The 18,865-nt window shown below is 37.7% G+C and overlaps 1 protein-coding gene across 1 annotated transcript in view; it reads right to left on the bottom strand.

The window, feature by feature from the left end:
• Positions 1-18,865, bottom strand: part of SCN10A (sodium voltage-gated channel alpha subunit 10) — a 102,659-nt gene that overhangs the window by 70,004 nt on the left and 13,790 nt on the right. Inside the window, exon 4 of the mRNA XM_009201166.3 lies at positions 7,146-7,274. Coding sequence (XP_009199430.2) covers positions 7,146-7,274 — 129 coding nt within the window. The remainder of the gene's footprint in view (positions 1-7,145; positions 7,275-18,865) is intronic.

The raw sequence follows: 18,865 nt of genomic DNA, 5'->3' as shown, positions 1-18,865 counted from the left end.
TGTATGCTGTACCCAGTGTGTAGTCTCTTATCCCTTACCTTCCTCTCACCCTTCCCCACAAGTCCCCAAAGTCCATTATGTCATTGTTATGCCTTTGCATCCTCATAGCTTAGCTCCTTCTTGTAAGTAAGAACATACGATGTTTGGCTTTCCATTCCTGAGTTACTTCACTTAGAATGATGGTCTCCAACTCCATCCAGTTTGCTGCCAATGCCATTCTTTCATTCCTTTTTACCACTGAGTAGTAATCCGTGGTGTGCATACACAACATTTTCTTTATCCACTTGTTGGTTGATGGGCATTTAGGCTGGTTCCATATTTTTGCAATTGCAAACTGTGCTGCTGTAAACATACATATGTTTTCATATAATGGCTTATTTTCCTCTGGGTAGATATCCAGTAGTGGGATTGCTGGATCAAATGGTAGTTCTACTTTTAGTTCTTTAAGGAATCTCCATAATGTTTTCCTTAGTGGTTGTACTAGTATACATTCCCACCAGCAGTGTAAAAGTGTTCCCTTTTCATTATATCCATGCCAACATCTATCATTTTTTGATTATGGCCATTCTTGCAGGAGTAAGGTTGTCTCATTGTGGTTTTAATTTGCATTTCCCTGATAATTAATGATGCTGAGCATTTTTTTTTCCTGTTTGTTGGCCATTTGTATATCTTCTTTTGAGAATTGTGGATTCTTGTCCTTTGCCCACTTTTGGGTGAGATTTTTTTTCTTGCTGATTTATTTGTGTTTCTTGTAGATTCTGGATAATCATTTTTTGTTGGATGCATAGATTGCAAAGATTTTCTCCCATCCTATGGGTTGTCTGTTTACTTGGATGGTTATTTCTCTTGTTGTGCAACAGCTTTTTAGTTTAATTAGATCCCATCTATTTATTTTTGTTTTTGTTGGATTTGCTTTGGGACCTTGGTCATGAACTGTTTGCCTAAGCCAATGTCTAGAAGAGTTTTTCCAATGTTATCTTCTAGAAATTTTATAATTTCAGGTCTTAGATTTAAGTCTTTTATCCATCTTGAATTGATTTTTGTATAAGGTGAGAGATGAAGATTCAGTCTCTTTCTTCTAAATGTGCCTTGCTAATTATCCCAGCACCATTTGTTGAATAAGGTGTCCTTTCCCCACTTTATGTTTTTGTTTGCTTTTTCAAAGATCAGTTGGCTGTAAGTATTTGGCTTTATTTCTGAGTTCTCCATTCTATTCCATGGGTCTATGTGCCTATTTTTATGCCAGTATCATGCTGTTTTGGTAACTATAGCCTTGTAGTATAGTTTGAAATCAGCTAATGTGATACCTCCAGATTTTGTTCTTCTTGCTTAGTCTGGCTTTGGCTATGTGGATTCTTTTTCGGTTCCATATGAATTTTAGGGTTGTTATTTCTATTTCTGTGAAGAATGATGATGGTACTTCAATGGGAATTGCATTGAATCTGTAGATTGCTTTTGGCAGTATGGTCATTTTCACAATATTGATTTTATCCATCCATGAGCATGGAATATGTTCCCATTTGTTTGTGTCATCTATGATTTATTTCAGCAGTGTTTTGTAGTTTTCCTTGTAGAAAGTTTTCACCTTTTTGGTTAGGTATAGTCCTAAGATTTTTTTTTTTTTTTTTGGAGCTGTTGTAAAAGGGATTCAGTTCTTGATTTGTTTCTCTGCTTGGTTGCTGGTGGTGTACAGTAGTGCTACTGATTTGTATACATTGTTTTTGTATCCCGAAAGTTTACTGAATTCATTTATTAGATCGAGGAGCTTTTTGGATGAGTCTTTAGGGTTTCCGAGGCATACGATCGTATCATTGTTGAACAGCAACAGTTTGACTTCCCCTTTACTGATTTGGATTCCTTTTATTTATTTCTCTTGTCTGATTGCTCTGGCTAGGACTTCCAGTACTATGTGGGATAGAAATGGTGAAAGTGGGCATCCTTGTCTTGTTCCCATTCTCAGGGGGAATGCTTTCAACTTTTCCCTGTTCGGTACAATGTTGGCTGTGGGTTTGTCATAGATGGCTTTTATTACCTTGAAGTATGTCCCTTCTATGCCAATTTTGTTGAGGGTTTTAATCATAATGGGATGCTGGATTTTGTCAAATGCTTTTCCTGCATCTATTGAGAAGATCATGTGATTTTTTGTTTTAATTCTGTTTATGTGATGTACAGCATTTATTGACTTGTGTAGGTTAAATCATCCCTACCTCCCTGGTATGAAATCCCCTTGACCATGGTGTATTATCTTTTTGATATGTGTTGGATTCAATTAGCTAGCATTTTGTTGAGGATTTCTGCATCTTTGTTCATCAGGGATACTGTCTGTAGTTCTTTTTTAAATGTCCTTGTTTGGTTTTGGTATCAGGGTGATACTGGCTTCATAGAGTGATTTAGGAGGATTCCCTCTTTCTGTATCTTTTGGAATAGTTTCAGTAAAATTGGTACCAATTTTTCTTTGAATGTCTGATAGAATTCAGCTGTGAATCCCGTCTGCTCCTGGACTTTTTTTTCTTGGCAAGTTTTGAATTACTGTTTCAATCTTGCTACTTGTTATTGGTCTGTTTAGAGTTTCTATTACTTTCTGATTTAATCTAAGAGGGTTGTATATTTCCAGGAATTTATCCATCCCCTCTAGATTTTCTAGTTTGTGCAAATAAAGGTGTTCATATTAGCCTTGAATTTTTTTTTTTTTTTTTGTATTTCTGTGGTATCATTTGTAATGTCTCCCATTTCATTTCTAACTGAGCTTATTTGGATCTTCTCTCTTCCTTTCTTGGTTAACCTTGTTAATGGTCAATCAATTTTGAATATCTTTTTAAAGAACCAGCCTTTTGTTTCACTTATATTTTGTATAATTATTATTTTTTGTTTGAATTTCATTTAGTTCTGCCCTGATCTTTGTTATTCCTTTTCTTCTGCTGGGTTTGGGTCTGTTTTGTTCTTGTTTCTCTAGTTCCTTGAGGTGTGACCTTAGATTATCTATTTGTCGTCTTTCATACTTTTTGATGTAGGTATTTAATGCTATGAGCTTTCCTCTTAGCACTGCTTTTGCTGTATCCCAGAGGTTTTGATAAGTTGTGTAATTATTATCATTCAGTTCAAAAAATTTTCAAACTTCCATCTTGATTTCATTGTTGACCCAAAGATCTTTCAAGAGCAGATTGTTTAGTTTTCATGTATTTGTATAGTTTTGTGGGTTTCTTTTGGAGTTAACTCCTAGGTTTATTTGACTGTGCTCTGAGAGGATACTTGACATAATTTCTACTTTCTTAAATTTATTGAAATTTGTTTTGCTATCTGTCATGTGGTCTATCTTAGAGAATATTCCATGTGCTGATGAATAGAATGTATATTCTGCAGTTGAGGGGTAGAATGCTCTGCAAATATCTGTTAAGTCCATTTGTTCTAGGTTATGGTTTAAGTTCATTGTTTCTTTGTTGACTTTCTGTCTTGATGACCTGTCTAGTGCTGTCAGTGGAGTATTGATTCGCCACTATTATTGTATTGCTATCTATCTCATTTCTTAGGTCTAATAGTAATTGTTTTATAAATTTGGGAGCTCAATGTTAGGTGCATATGTATTTAGAATTATGATCTTTTTCCATTGGACCAATTATTTTATCATTATATAATGTCCCTATTTGTCTTTTTAAATGTACGGAATATCTTTCCCCCTCTCTTTAGCTTAAGTTTATGTAGCTTCTTATGTGTTAGGTGAGTCTCTTTTTTTTTTTTTTTTTTTTTTTGAGACGGAGTCTCGCTCTGTCACCCAGGCTGGAGTGCAGTGGCGCCATCTCAGCTCACTGCAAGCTCTGCCTCCTGGGTTCACGCCATTCTCCTGCCTCAGCCTCCCAAGTAGCTGGGACTACAGGCGCCCGCCACCTCGCCTGGCTAGTTTTTTGTATTTTTCAGTAGAGACGGGGTCTCACCGTGTTAGCCAGGATGGTCTTGATCTCCTGACATCGTGATCCGCCCGTCTCGGCCTCCCAAAGTGCTGGGATTACAGGCTTGAGCCACCACACCCGGCCAGGTGAGTCTCTTGAAGACAGCAGATACTTGGTTAGTGGATTTTTATCCTTTCTGCCCTTCTGTGTCTTTTAAGTGGATCATTTAGGGCATTTACATTCAACATTAATATTGAGATGTGAGGTACTGTTCTATTCATTATGCTAGTTGTTGGCTTAATTTCTTTTTTTATTGTGTTACTGTTTTATAGGTCCTGTGATATTTATGTTTTAAGGAGGTTCTATTTTGGTGTATTTTAAGGTTTTATTTCAAGATTTAGAATTCCTTTTAGCATTTCTTGTAGTGCTGGCTTGGTAGTGGCAAATTCCCTCACCATTTGTTTGTCTGAAAAAAAAAAACTTTATCTTTTCTTCACTTATGAAGTTTAGTTTAACTGGATACAATATTCTTGGCTGGCACTTATTTTATTTCAGGAGGCTAAAAATGGGACCCTAATCTCTTCTGGCTTTCAAGGTTTCTGTTGAGAAATCTGCTGATAATCTAATGGGTTTTCCTTTATAGGTTATCTGAGGCTTTTGTGTCACAGCTCTTAAGATTCTTTGTCTTGACTTTAGATAACCTGATGTTTATTTGCCTAGGTGATGATCTTTTCTGAGATGCATTGCTGAGGTATTCTTTGAGTTTCTTGTATTTGGATGTCTATATTTCTAACAAGGCCAAAGAAGTTTTCCTCAATTATTCCCTCAAATAAGTTTTCCAAACTTTTAGATTTCCTTCTTCCTTGGAAACACCCATTATTGTTAGGTTTGGTTGTTTCACATAATCCCAAATTTCTTGGCTGCTTTGTCACTTTTTTTAATTCTTTTTTTTGTGTGTCTCAGTTTGGGTCAATTTAAAAGCTTTGTCTTTGAGCTCTGAAGTTCTTTCTTCTACTTGTTCTAGTCTATTGTTGAAACTTTCCACTGCATTTTGTATTTCTCTAACTGTGTCTTCCATTTCCAGAAATTGTGATTATTTATTCTTTGTATCTATTTCTCTGGAGGATTTTCCATCCACATCTTCTTGTTTTAAAAATTTCTTTAAGTTAGTTTTTATTTTTTCTGGTATCTCCTTGAATCACTTAATATTCTTTTTTTTTTGAGACGAAGATGGAGTTTCGCTCTTGTTGCCCAGGATGGAGTGCAATGACACAATCTCGGCTCACAGCAACCTCTGCCTCCCAGGTTCAAGTGATTCTCTTGCCTCAGTCTCCTGAGTAGCTGGGATTACAGGCATGCACCACCACACCCAGCTAATTTTGTATTTTTTAGTAGAGACTGGGTTTTTCCATGTTGGCTCCAGGATGGTCTCGAACTCCTGTGGTCTCGAACTCACTCAGGTGATCTGCCCACCTCGGCCTCCCAAAGTGCTGGGATTACAGGCGTGAGCCACTGTGCCCAGCCCTGAATTCTTTATCTGGCAATTCAGATATTTCTTATTGGTTTGGATCCATTGTTGGGGAGCTAGTTTGATCTTTTGAGGGGTGTTATTATACCCTCTTTTGTCATATTACCAGAATTGCTTTTTTTGGTTCCTTCTCATTTGAGTAGACTATTTCAGTGAAAAGATCTGAACTGAAGGGCTGTTGTTCAGATTTTTTTTTTCATGGGTGATCTCTTGATGTGGTGCTCTCCCCATTCCCCTGGGGATGGGGCTTCGTGAGAGCTGGACTGCAGTGATCGTTATTGCTCTTCTGGGCCTAGCCACACAGTGGGGCTGCGAGGCTCTGGGGTGGTGCTGGGAAATGTCTGCAAAGAGTCCTGTGATGTGATTGATCTTGAAGTCTCCCAGTCATGGATATCAGCATCTGTTCTGGTGAAGGTGGCAGAGGAATGAAGTAGAGTCTGTGAGAGTCCTTGGTTGTAGATAGGTTTAGTGTGCTGGCTTTCTTGAATGCTAGCTATGTTAGCTGTGAAGTTGTCACATGGACAGACTCAGGACATCTGGTTAGCCAGGATGTTGCAGGCAGTGCAATTGGCTATTGTTTTCTTCTTCCTGGGATCAAAGTTATGCTGTCATGAGTTGCTTTAATGGCCTGAGTCGGTTGGCCTCCAGTCGGTAGGTGATGCTTTCAATAGAGCACTAGCACATTAGTAGAAGGGGGATCTGAGCTCGCCCTAAGTTGGCCAGGGTAAATGTTTTAGTTTCTCAGGTGATGAGCACGGCCATAAAGCTTCCAAGAGTTTCTGTGTTTTGTGTTCAGCTACCAGGGCAGGTAGGGAAATACCATCAGGTGGGGGCAGGGGTAGGGGAGTCTGGACTCAGACTCTTCTTGGGTGGGGGTTGCTGTGGCCACTGTGGGGGAAGGGGGCTGGTTCTCAAGCTAATGGGGTTGTGCTCCAGAGGGAATTTTGGCTACCTCTGCTGTGCCACAGAGTTCTCCAGGGAAGTGGGGGATAGCTGGTAGTGAGAGGCCTCGCCTAGCTGTCATGTAGTTGGTGAGGCTGGTCTTGCTCCTGCAGCGCCCCACTCAGACCTTGCCCCAGGCTGTGAGCTTCCCCACTGAGAAAGAAAGCATGACTTTTGTACCTCATCCCTCCCTGTCTGCTTGCAGTTCCCATTTGCCCCCTGGATTCTGCTCAAGAAAATTTGTAACCAGTTGAAATTATTGCTAATTTTAGTTGAAGTTTCTTTCATCCTGTGACCCCTTCCCTGATTCCACTGGCTGCCTTCCCCAAGGGCCCCTGTGAGATATAGTCAGGGATGGATTCCCTGGTCTCAAGCTGGAGACTGGGAGTGCCTACAAGGCACTTCCCTCTGCTGCTTCTACTTTTATATTTTGTGGGCTCCCTAAATTTATTTATGTTCCAGATAAGGGTAAATTCTTCTCCTGTCATCTGGATTTTCAGATTCCCCAGTCGGGATGTGTGTTTGGAGGCAGGTTTCCCCCCCTCACATTTTGGGAGCTCACAGTTTTTCACCTGTCTTGCAGAATTTGCAGCAGTGTGCCACTTATTTAAAAGGATCTGTGAATTCTTTCAGTTCTCCTGGTATATTCCTGCAGTGGTTCTTAGAGCAAACGTTCATGGGTAAGTATCCACACACTGTCCAAGTGGGACCTGCATGTTAGCCCTGTCTCCTACTCACCATTTTGTTCCCTCTTCTCTCACACATGCAGATCTGCATAGAGAATTACTCACGCCAGGGTAATGACGCTAAAATCCAGCCAGTTCCAAGGATCTCTCAGGTACGTGAACTCATTTAGACAAAATCCTCTTGCCAGTATCTTTATCAAGGCTTCAAAGGTGTAAATGACGGTGAAGACATACCTGGGAAGGAGGGTAGAAAAGGAGCATCAACTGTGCCATGGAGAGTACTCAGGGGGTTCCTTCTCCTTCCAGGAGGGAGGGATGAGCTTCTGTGATTGCTCCAAGAAAAAACATGCAAAGAATATCACCAAGGTGATGAGGGGGAAGAAGGTAAGGCAAGGAAACAAGACACAGACTGAGGAAAAAAGAAGGGCCACACAAATAGATGGAGTGGGGAGGGATGTGTGTGGCTGGGACAGCCAGCAGCTTCTGCTGTTCCGGGGTTAGGCAGAGGGCAGTAGTGGGTGAAGAGCAAGGATACTCCTGTTCTATGTCTGCCAGGGCCTCCCTACCCTGCAGGAAGCTGGAGGCTCATCTAAAAACTCCCAGTTTTTAGAGACTGGAGGGCAGACTGATGAGAGGTAACTGACAGAGCAGACCTAAGAAAGCTGAAAACTGGCTGAAGCAGGGAATACCTAGAAGCAAGCCAAGCTGTACCGCAGAGCCCCAGAACTGCTTGGAATGTAGAGATGCTAAGTATCTCTGAAAGCAAGGTTTAGGGGAGGGTGATAAGTAGGGCTGAAAGAACTGTTTGAAAGTTTTTACAAGAACCAGTTGGGTTTTCTAGATGCTGCTTTATACCATCCATTCAGTGAGAAACTGCTTCTGCTCCAGCAACAGATTAGATGCTCATTTTCTTAAGAGTTGAAGAAAAGGGAAAGAGTTGCATACTGAAAAATGCACATAAAGAAAAGTTTACATACTGAAAGGCAAACAACTCCCCTCCCTATTCACTTCTGTCCCTCATTAAGTTTCCAGAAGATAGTCAGGTTTAGAGCCCATGAAAATGCTACACTTTTAACATGAGCAGCCAGCCAGGGAGCAACAGGAATTTGAAGGATGCTTCTAACACCAGAAACCAAAGCAACCAAACAACTGAAAAAACAAAACAAAACAAAAAGAAGAAAGAAAGAAAAGAAAAAATACAGAGGGCAGAAGAAAAGTTAGAGAAATAGAACTGTATTGGCCAGGCACAGTGGCTCACACCTGTAATCCCAGCACTTTGGGAGGCCTAGGCTGGCGGATCACAAGGTCAGGAGATCGAGACCATCCTGGCTAACACGGTGAAACCCCATCTCTACTAAAAATACAAAAAATTAGCCAGGCAGAGTGGCGGGCCCCTGTAGTCCCAGTTACTCGGGAGGCTGAGGCGGGAGAATGGCGCGAACCCGGGAGGCAGAGCTTGCAGTGAGCAGAGATGTCGCACCACTGAGCTCCAGCCTGGACGACAGAGCAAGACTCCGTCTCCAAACAAACAAACAAACAAACAAAGGTACTTATATTTTTAGAGAGTTAAGAGGTAAGAAGAGGTTCCACATATAGAACAAAAACAGAAGGCCGTAAAAAGTACCTTCAAAGAAAAAATGGAATAGGAGGACTTGTAAATAAAGTTTTGGAAATCTCAGAGAAAGTGGAACAAAAAAGCAAAAATGGATAAGAACGATAAAAAGTTTGAAAATTAGAGAATCAGACTAGGAGGTGTATTGTTTGACTAATAGGAGGGCTAGAAAGAAATTAGAAGACAATGAGCAAGGCCTTCAAAATTAAGAGGAAAATAACTTCTAATACAGAAGTCTTTCCCTAGCCAAACTGTCAAAGAAGGTAGAATATATGAATTCTTGGGAAATTTACTTCTTAGTTACCCTTATAATAAAGTTACTAGAAGCTGGGCATAGTGCTGTGTACCTGTAGTCCTAAATACTTGGGAGGTTGAGGCAGGAGGATCACTTGAACTCAGGAGTTTGAGGTCAACAGCCTGGGCAACATAGAGAGACTTTGTCTTAAAAAAAAGTTACTAGAGGATATTCTCCATCCAAACAAGAAGCATATATGCGATCCAGGGAAGAGGCAAAAGGAATCCAAAAAAAGGATGAAGAAGAAAAAATATCTAGAAAACAGCTGTGCATCAGGCCTAGAAAACATCTAGGTCAGAATGAGGCAGAAGATGAAGTACTCCAGCAGTGATTTCCATAGGAAAAAAATGATACACATGCACCTAATGTGTGCAAATAAATTGAAGCAACAATTAAACATCTGGAGAAGAGTTTGGGAACAAATTAGGGATAAATAGAAAACTGAGCAAACAAAGAAACAAATCCTTATTAACTTCAGGGAAAGTAAAAACATTGTGCAAAAAGGAAATATAGTCAAAGTACACTGCCTGACACAGCTGTAAACAGTGTTTACTTAGCAATGTAATGTAATTATATATGTAGTCAGACAATGGATATATTATCTGATGATCTAAGTGAAGATTATAATATGACTGTAACAGAAAGACGAGGGTGAGAGGAAATGAGTTGTGTATGTGGCCTTAAGTTTGTTCTCATAATAGGAAGCCAATAAATAACATCAGAAATTGAAAAATTAAAAATTAGTAGTATGAGTATCTTATTGGAGATAGGGAGGTATCAGAAGACACAGGTAAAAAAAGCTAAAAATGATGGCCTCTGGAAAGAAGAGATGAGAAAAATGAAATTGCTGCTTTTTTTGGTCAGAATCTTTATAAAACTCTGTGACCTTTTAAATCATGAACATATATGTCTTAAATAAAAGTAAAAGTCAAATTAAAAAGTGAATAATTTTTTTCACATCTGTGAGAGGAGAAATCACGTTTGAAATCATGAAGAAATCTATATCTGGCTGCATAGCTGCTTGAGCTGTCAGCTTCCATATCTTGTTGATTTCCCCCACACACTCTTTATGTTTTCTAAATTAGAAAATCTTAACTCAGAATTATAGGTTGTTGCGAAGCTTTGACGGATATTTCTGGTTTGTCAAATCAAACACAGACCCAGAAATTATGGAGAGAGTGCTCTCTAAAGACTATTTTCAGTGTTTCACCAGAAGGCAAGTGCCCCAGCTCAACAGCAGCTAATGGAGTTGCATCCTCTCTTTGGTGGTATTTGGCTCTGCAAGGTATTTCTTGATGTTCGGTTACAGCATTCGGATGTAATTTTTAATAAGCCCAGTGTGTTATTTCCTAAGTGCTTTTTCTGGTGAATGAAGAAAATCATTGGGTATTGGGAAAAAGTCAAGCTTTCAGCCATTGAGGCACTTGCACCACTGATGTCTGATTGTTACGAATCCCGATATTCAGGCTCTGAAAGCAAAGATTCATAATATTCAAATTCTGAATGGATCACTGAGATACCTAACTTGTATTCATAAAAATCGTAATTAAAAAATTTCATTCCTTATTTTTAAAACTCTGTGTAAGCCTTTCCTATTTGCCAGCCAAAGCAATTCAATGTGGGAGAGCAGCCTCTCTTACTCACTTTTCATTTCAGCCCAGTAGGTCAAAGAGATGTACACTAAGTGACCACAATCAGTTTGTATTCACAATTTCCACTGTGTACCTCAACAGCAAATCAGAATCTGGAGGCATATTACAGACCCCCAGCTGCGTTCTGTGAATAAGGTATGAGCTAGCATTGGGATTTGGAAGCAGCATCTTCTATCTAGATAGTGATACCTTTCCTTGCTGATTTTGCGGCTGGATTTCTTCAATGGCAATTTAATACCTTTCCTCTTTAAAAAAAAAGTTTTGGTAAACTATGTATAATATACATAACATAACATTTACCACTTTCACCATTTTAAAGTACACAATTTAGTGGCACTGAGTACATTCAGTGTTGTGGAACCGTCACCGCTATCTGTTTCCAAACTTTTTTATAATCCCAAACAGAAATGTACCCATTAAACGATAACTCCCCATTCCTCCTCTCTGGCAACTTTCACTCTACTCTCTGTCTCCATGAATTTGCCTGTTCTAGGTACCTACTAAAGGTGGAATCATGCAACATTTGTTCTTTTGCGTTTGAGTTATTTTACTTAGCACAATGCTTCGTCAATGTTGTGGCATGTATCAGAATCTCATTCATTTTTAAAACTGAATGATATTCCATGGTTTACATATATACTACATTTTTTATCCATTCATCTGTTGATGGACATATTTGGCTATTGTGAATAATGCTGCTACAAACATTGGTGCATAAGCCAACATACCTTTTAAAGTCTGTTTCATAGGTTCAAACTAATTTTTAATTATACCAGAAAGCTCTCCTTTTAAAATTAGCTTCATGATAAATAGAACAAAAAGTCACGGAGTCTTTCCCATATATATAGTGAACATATGCGGACAACTTATTTATTCATAGTTTTGTTCAACTATAAAACAAAATGTCTGCTCTTATACATAACAGTCGTTGCCTTTAAATGCCAGTCACATTATAACGAATGCAATACTTCTGATTAAGGAATTATACCAATTGTTTTTCTTGTTTCTTTTCCAACTGCAATATTTGTAATTGATTTGGAAACTGGTTTCGTATCTTACCAGCAAGAGTGCAATTGTGCTTGTTTTTGATATGAGGATGAATGATGACTCTATAGTTTTGTTGTCTTCTCAACCTTTAACATAAAATTTTCACAGTTTTATACTGGAAAGCCTTATTTTGTACTTGTAGTAGAGACAGTCAATTGGTTTAAAAGTGGGGTTGATAAGCTTTATTGGAAAATAATATGGAAGTTTTGATAGCTTTATATCATTACTTGACAAAAATGTTAGCAGATAATAAACTGGGTGCTAGGACAAAAGGATCATTGGTCCAATAAAATTCAATTATCATTATTCATTGTCATGACTCCCATTTTCTTATATATTTTTGTCTGTTTTGGGGAGATTATCCACATCCATTGTCCAGTTGTCTCATGACAAACATATTCATGCTTTATATTTTTACAATGGAGGCCATTCATTACTTATATTGTGACCTTATTTCACATTGTAGGATTTGTATTTCTATTTTTATCATTATTGTTAGGCTTCAGAAAACCACTTTTGAAGTGATGACTCCTTTTTTTTTGAATTGTGATGTTATGCAATGCGACAGTAACAATGGCAAATGCAAGTCTGACTAGTGTAAACAACCGTCAGGTGACAATAAAATACATTAGTCAAGATAAACTGCCTATAATTAACTCCATGTTAACCATTATGAACGAAATCAGTTTTTGAAGCACATGCACTGTTTTTGAAAACACAAAAAGTTAGAAATTCTGTGAATATCATAATTAATCTTACATGTTAGATTTTAAAATTATATGTGCATAGAGATCCTTAGATCACTTGTTGAGAAACATTGTAGGAGATGGAGAGAGATGAATTGCTCTGCTAAACAAAGTAAGAATAAGTTGGAGTTCCCAGGGACAATTCAGGAGGGAGCTGGAACATCCCAAAGGGACAGTTTATGAAAGAAGATTACAGGCCAGCCTCATTTAGCAAAATAGATAAAATGAAATACGGCAAATTGAATCCAGTGAAGTGATCAGCTGGAACCATTAAAAATAGACTAGCAAATCTGTTAGTTTACAGATTTACTATATTAACAGATGAAAGACTATATGATAACCTCAATAAACATAAAAATACTGATAGAAGCCAACACCCATTAATGATGAAAATCTCAACAAACAAGAAATGGAAAAAATTTGATATAAAGAGTAATTATAAGACTCTCAGAAACACCATAATAGTGAAACATTAGAAGCACACACTTTAAAATCTGGAGCAAAATAAATATGCTCACTGTCATAGCTTTGAATCAGAATCATGTTGAAGGTCCTGGCCAATTCAGTAAGACAGGAAAAATAAACAAATGGTATAAGAATCATAAAGGAAGAAACAAGTTTGTCATTATTTGCAGATAATATAACTGTCTAAATAGAAAGTCCAAGGGAATCTAGAGAAAAATTTAACTTTAAGGAGCTCAGCAGGGTTGCTGGATGCAAAATCAAAATATATAAATTAATAATATTAAGATAGTTTAGCAATAATAAACATTCAACAGGGCAACCAAAATTGCAATGTACCTAGGAAAAAGACATTATAAAATGTTGTAGAAAAATATTAAAGAAGACCTGTATAAATTAAGAGATCTGCCATACTGATGTGTGGGAAGGCTTCGTATTGTAAATGTGGTGACTCTTCCTGTGGTGATAAATAAATTCAGCGCATTACCAAACAAAGTTTCCACAGACTTGTAAGAAAAGAGCTGGAAAATATAACCCTTAAACTGATATGGAAAAGTAAAGAAACAAGAAGAACCAAAATAATTTTCAAGAAGACAAATAAGGAAGGGCATGTGAATCAACCAGGTTAAGTCTTACTATAGAGCATTTTAATCCATGTGGTGTTGACTCAGGATGTGACAATGAGATTACTGGGAGAAACAGATTCCGTCGACATGGGAATCTGGTGCATGGCAGAAGCAGTGGTAGAAACCACTTGGGAAATGATGTATTGAAAATAATGTTGGAATAATCCATATGGAAAAGTACTGGAAGCCTATCTCATACCACACACCTACAAAAATAAATTCTAGGAGATCGAAATACCTAAATGTAGAAAGGAAAACTGACTTTGAGGAGAAAACACAGAGTAATACCTTTATGGAATACTATATGGCAATAAAAAATGAATGAATTAGGTCTTCATGTATCCACTTGGGCAAATCTCAAAAACATAATTTTAAAACATCAGATAAAGCACACATACAATATGATAACAGTTCCATAAATTTCAAAAGATACAAATCAATACTTTATGCATGCAGTGCTAAACACCCACTTCCCCGTCTGCAGTAGATGCAGCTTCATTTCACATGTTCTTTTCCAGGTGAGAAAACATTTATCTTCCCTACAACCAAATTGCTATAATTTGTCAAAGTTTTCCAGAATTTTGATATGGTTAGTGATGAGTGTCCTAGGGTCATCAAAGAGCCCCTTCAATGACTCTCTTAAACCAGGGCATGGGGAGAGTAGGAAAGTTCTGGTCTTGCCCTTCTTAACAATTTTTGACCCTCTGCTCTCTTCACCTTCTGGTGCCCAATCTGAGGAAGAACCTTTAGTTTCCTCCTAGGCAAAAAAGGGGATTAGAAAATGGAACATATATCTTTATCTTTCCACAAGCAGACAGATAGGCAGGCATACAGAAAGGCATAGACCTACCATTATCAGCAGGTAATTATGCAAAGCTAATGTTTCAGCAAGGAATAATAGAAGGGAGGGAAGACAAGGAAAAAGATTGTGTTAAGAACATGGCAATAAGATTGGTTTCTGATTCCTTACTGGCTACAATTTAATGCTTTTTCACAAATATCCAGCATGATCTTCAGAGCCCCAGTCTATCCCAAGGACATTTATTCTCTTCCTCTGGGCTCTCAGCAACATAGGAAACAACTAATGGCTATTATCAATTTGCATTTCAAAAAGAAAATCTAGTCTGATTATTTCCACAAGGCCAAGGATGCTGAACATCATCCAATACCTGTCACACAAATCGCCAGGCTGGAGACCATATAGGTAGATTTGTATATGTTATATTTTTCATAGTGTGCATATAAAGGGAATTATGTCAATAATTCAGTTAATACAAAATCTCTTAAAGAATGGATTTGATAATTAGTGGGAATGGAAAGGATCCAACTTTGGAAGACAATTTGGCAACATCTCAAAAATTAAAATGTACACCCTTTTGACCTGGCAATTCTACTTCTAGAAATTCATCCCTTAATTTTGCTCCTATTATGTGTATGAAGACACATGTGTAAGAATATTCACCAAAAAATTAATATGTGGTGGCAAAATATGAGGATTATGTTAATTATGATAAACATGAATGTCTATCAATAGTAAAATAGTTAAATAAACTTTGCTTCATCCATGCAAATGAAATCTGTTCAGTTAATTTCTACAAAACAGCTGCTGCTGGGATTTTTTTGGGGATGTCATTGAATTTATAGACTAATTTGGGCAGCACTCACACTTTAACAATTGTGAATCTTCTAATCCAGTCACATGAGACATCCTTTAATTCATTTGGGTACTTTAAAATTTCTCTCAATAATACTTTTTTTTTTTTTTTAGTATAAAGGTCTTGTGCATATTTTTAAAACAGCATTTGGATTTATTAGATCTACTGTTTTTCTATTTTCTAATTTATTGCTTTTTATAATTATTAACTTCTTTCTTTCATTTGTTATCCTTTTTCTAGTTTTATGTTAGGTCTTTAAATAATTTCTTTTCAGCTTTTACTGATATAAATATTCTATGCTTTAGTGCTGTGAATTATTCTCTGAATATGTATGTCTTTAACTGCACTCTCTAGGTTTTTATTAAACTGTTTTTTATCTTTTCTTCCCTAGAAATTATATAATTTTAGTTTGTAGTTTGTCTTTTGTCCAAGAGTTCTTTAAGAGAGATTTTTAAAAAATTATCAAGTGGAAAGTCCTCTCATTTTATTAAGTTTGGTTATTATTTTTTAACTTTATTGCAAAGTGGTCAGAGAATGTTTTCTATATTATTTCCACTTTCTGGAGCTTATTGAGGTTTTTGTCATGGCTTAATATTTGGTTTGATTTGTTTGTGTTTTTGAAAAGGATGTGCATTTTCTATTGGTAGGGAAGGTAGTTTGCTATATATTAATCAGATACATTATATTAATTATATTACTAGGTCATCTATAACTTTACATACTTTTGAATACATTTGATCTGTTATTGGCTAAAATTAATTGAAAATTTCTATTCCTACAATGTTTTTATTTATCTTCCTACTCTAATAATTTCTAATTTATAAATATTGTTGCCATCTTATTTGTTGCAAAGATATAGATTACTGTTATGTCTTTAATATTAATATGTCTGTGTAATTTTTGTCCTATTTCATGCTTTTTGACCTAAATTCCACTTTCTATAATATTAAGATCATGGATACTGCTTTCTTTGTTTGCCTTTGCTTATGTCTTTCGAATTCTATAATTTTAGCCTTTCTGTGTCACCATGAGGAGTATCTTTCTTATTCAACATAGAGTTGGGTATTGCTTTGTAATGTAATAGGCATTTTTAAAAATAGGTGAGTCAAATCCATTTATATTTATTGACATGACAGATTTGCTTAGTCTTGGCTTGTTTATATTATTTTATATGATGTATTTAGTTTTTAAAATATTAGGTTGGTACAAAAGTAATTGTGGTTTTTGCATTGTTGAAATTTGCCGTTTGATATTGGAATACATTCTTAAATAAATGTGGCTATGTTATACATCATTTTAATGTTCATTTCTCACTTTACTTTTTTTGCTAATGACTACTTGCTGTTTATTTTATATTTATTTTAGACTATGGAAATTATGTTACAGAAAAAGCAAATTCTAGCAATTTTCTTATTTGAGTTCAAAATGGGTTGTAAAGCAGCAGGGACAACTCAACATCAGCAATGCATTTGGCCCAGGAACTGCTAACAAAGGTACAGTGCAGTGGTGGTTCAAGAAGTTTTGCAAAGGAGAGAGCCTGGAAGATGAGGAGAGTAGTGGCTGGCCATTGGAAGCTGACAATGACCAGTTGAGAGCAATCATCCGAGCTGATCCTCTTACAACTACACAAGAAGTTGCCGAAGAACGCAACGTGACCGTTCTACGGTCATTCGTCATTTGAAGCAAATTGGAAAGGTGAAAAAGCTCCATAAGTGGGTGCCTCATAAGCTAAGGAAAAATGTTTAAAAAATCGTCATTTTGAAGTTTTGTCTTCTCTTATTCTATGCAACAAAAATGAACTATTTCTTAATCAGATTGTGATGTGCGATGAAAAGTGAATTTTACATGACAACCGGCAATGACCAGCTTGCTGGTTGGATTGAGAAGAAGCTCCAAAGCACTTCCCAAAACCCAACTTGCACCAAAAAAAGTCATAGTCACTGCTTGGTGGTCTGCTGCCGGTCTGATCCACTACAGCTTTCTGAATCCCAGCAAAGCCATTACATCTGAGAAGTATGCTCAGCAAATTGATGAGATGCACAGAAAACTGCAAGGCCCGAAGCCAGCATTGGTCAATAGAAAGGGCCTGTTCACTCTGATGGTAGTTTCTTTTGCTGTGCAGAAGCTGTTTAGTTTAATTAGATCCCATTTGTCAATTTTGGCTTTTGTTGCCATTGCTTTTGGTGTTTTAGACATGAAGTCCTTGCCCATGCCTATGTCCTGAATGGTATTACCTAGGTTTTCTTCTAGGGTTTTTATGGTATTAGGTCTAACATTTAAGTCTCTAATCCATCTTGAATTAATTTTCGTATAAGGAGTAAGGAAAGGATCCAGTTTCAGCTTTCTCCTTATGGCTGGCCAATTTTCCCAGCACCATTTATTAAATAGGGAATCCTTTCCCCATTCCCTACAGAATGGGAGAAAATTTTTGCAATCTAGTCATCTGACAAAGGGCTAATATCCAGAACCTACAAAGAACTCAAACAAATTTACAAGAAAAAAACAAACAACCCCATCAAAAAGTGGGCAAGGGATATGAACAGACATTTCTCAAAAGAAGACATGCATACAGCCAACAGACACATGAAAAAATGCTCGTCATCACTGGCCATCAGAGAAATGCAAATCAAAACCACAAGAGATACCATCTCACACCAGTTAGAATGGCAATCATTAAAAAGTCAGGAAACAACAGGTGCTGGAGAGGATGTGGAGAAATAGGAACACTTTTACACTGTTGGTGGGATTGTAAACTAGTTCAACCATTATGGAAAACAGTATGGCGATTCCTCAAGGATCTCTAGAACTAGAAGTACCATATGACCCAGCCATCCCATTACTGGGTATATACCCAAAGGATTATAAATCATGCTGCTATAAAGACACATGCGGCCGGGCGCGGTGGCTCACGCCTGTAATCCCAGCACTTTGGGAGGCCGAGGCGGGTGGATCACAAGGTCAGGAGATCGAGACCATGGTGAAACCCCGTCTCTACCAAAAATAGAAAAAATTAGCCGGGCGCAGTGGCGGGCGCCTGTAGTCCCAGCTACTCGGGAGGCTGAGGCAGGAGAATGGCGTGAACCTGGGAGGCGGAGCTTGCAGTGAGCCGAGATTGCGCCACTGCACTCCAGCCTGGGCAACAGAGCAAGACTCCATCTCAAAAAAAAAAAAAAAAAAAAAAAAAAAGACACATGCACACGTATGTTCATTGCGGCACTATTCACAATAGCAAAGACTTGGAATCAACCCAAATGTCCATCAGTGACAGACTGGATTAAGAAAATGTGGCACATATACACCATGGAATACTATGCAGCCATAAAAAAGGATGAGTTTGTGTCCTTTGTAGGGACATGGATGCAGCTGGAAACCATCATTCTCAGCAAACTATCGCAAGAACAGAAAACCAAACACCGCATGTTCTCACTCATAGGTGGGAACTGAACCATGAGATCACTTGGACTCGGGAAGGGGAACATCACACACCGGGGCCTATTATGGGGAGGGGGGAGTGGGGAGGGATGGCATTGGGAGTTATACCGGATGTAAAGGACGAGTTGATGGGTGCTGACGAGTTGATGGGTGCAGCACAGCAACATGGCACAAGTATACATATGTAACAAACCTGCATGTTATGCACATGTACCCTAGAACTTAAAGTATAAAAAAAAAAAAGAAAGGGCCCAATTCTTCTCCACAACAACCGACTGCATGTCACACAATCAACACT

Source organism: Papio anubis, chromosome 2, assembly GCF_008728515.1.
Source record: "Papio anubis isolate 15944 chromosome 2, Panubis1.0, whole genome shotgun sequence".
In the NCBI taxonomy this organism is placed as follows: domain Eukaryota; kingdom Metazoa; phylum Chordata; class Mammalia; order Primates; family Cercopithecidae; genus Papio; species Papio anubis.
This window is presented reverse-complemented; position numbering and strand designations above follow the sequence as displayed.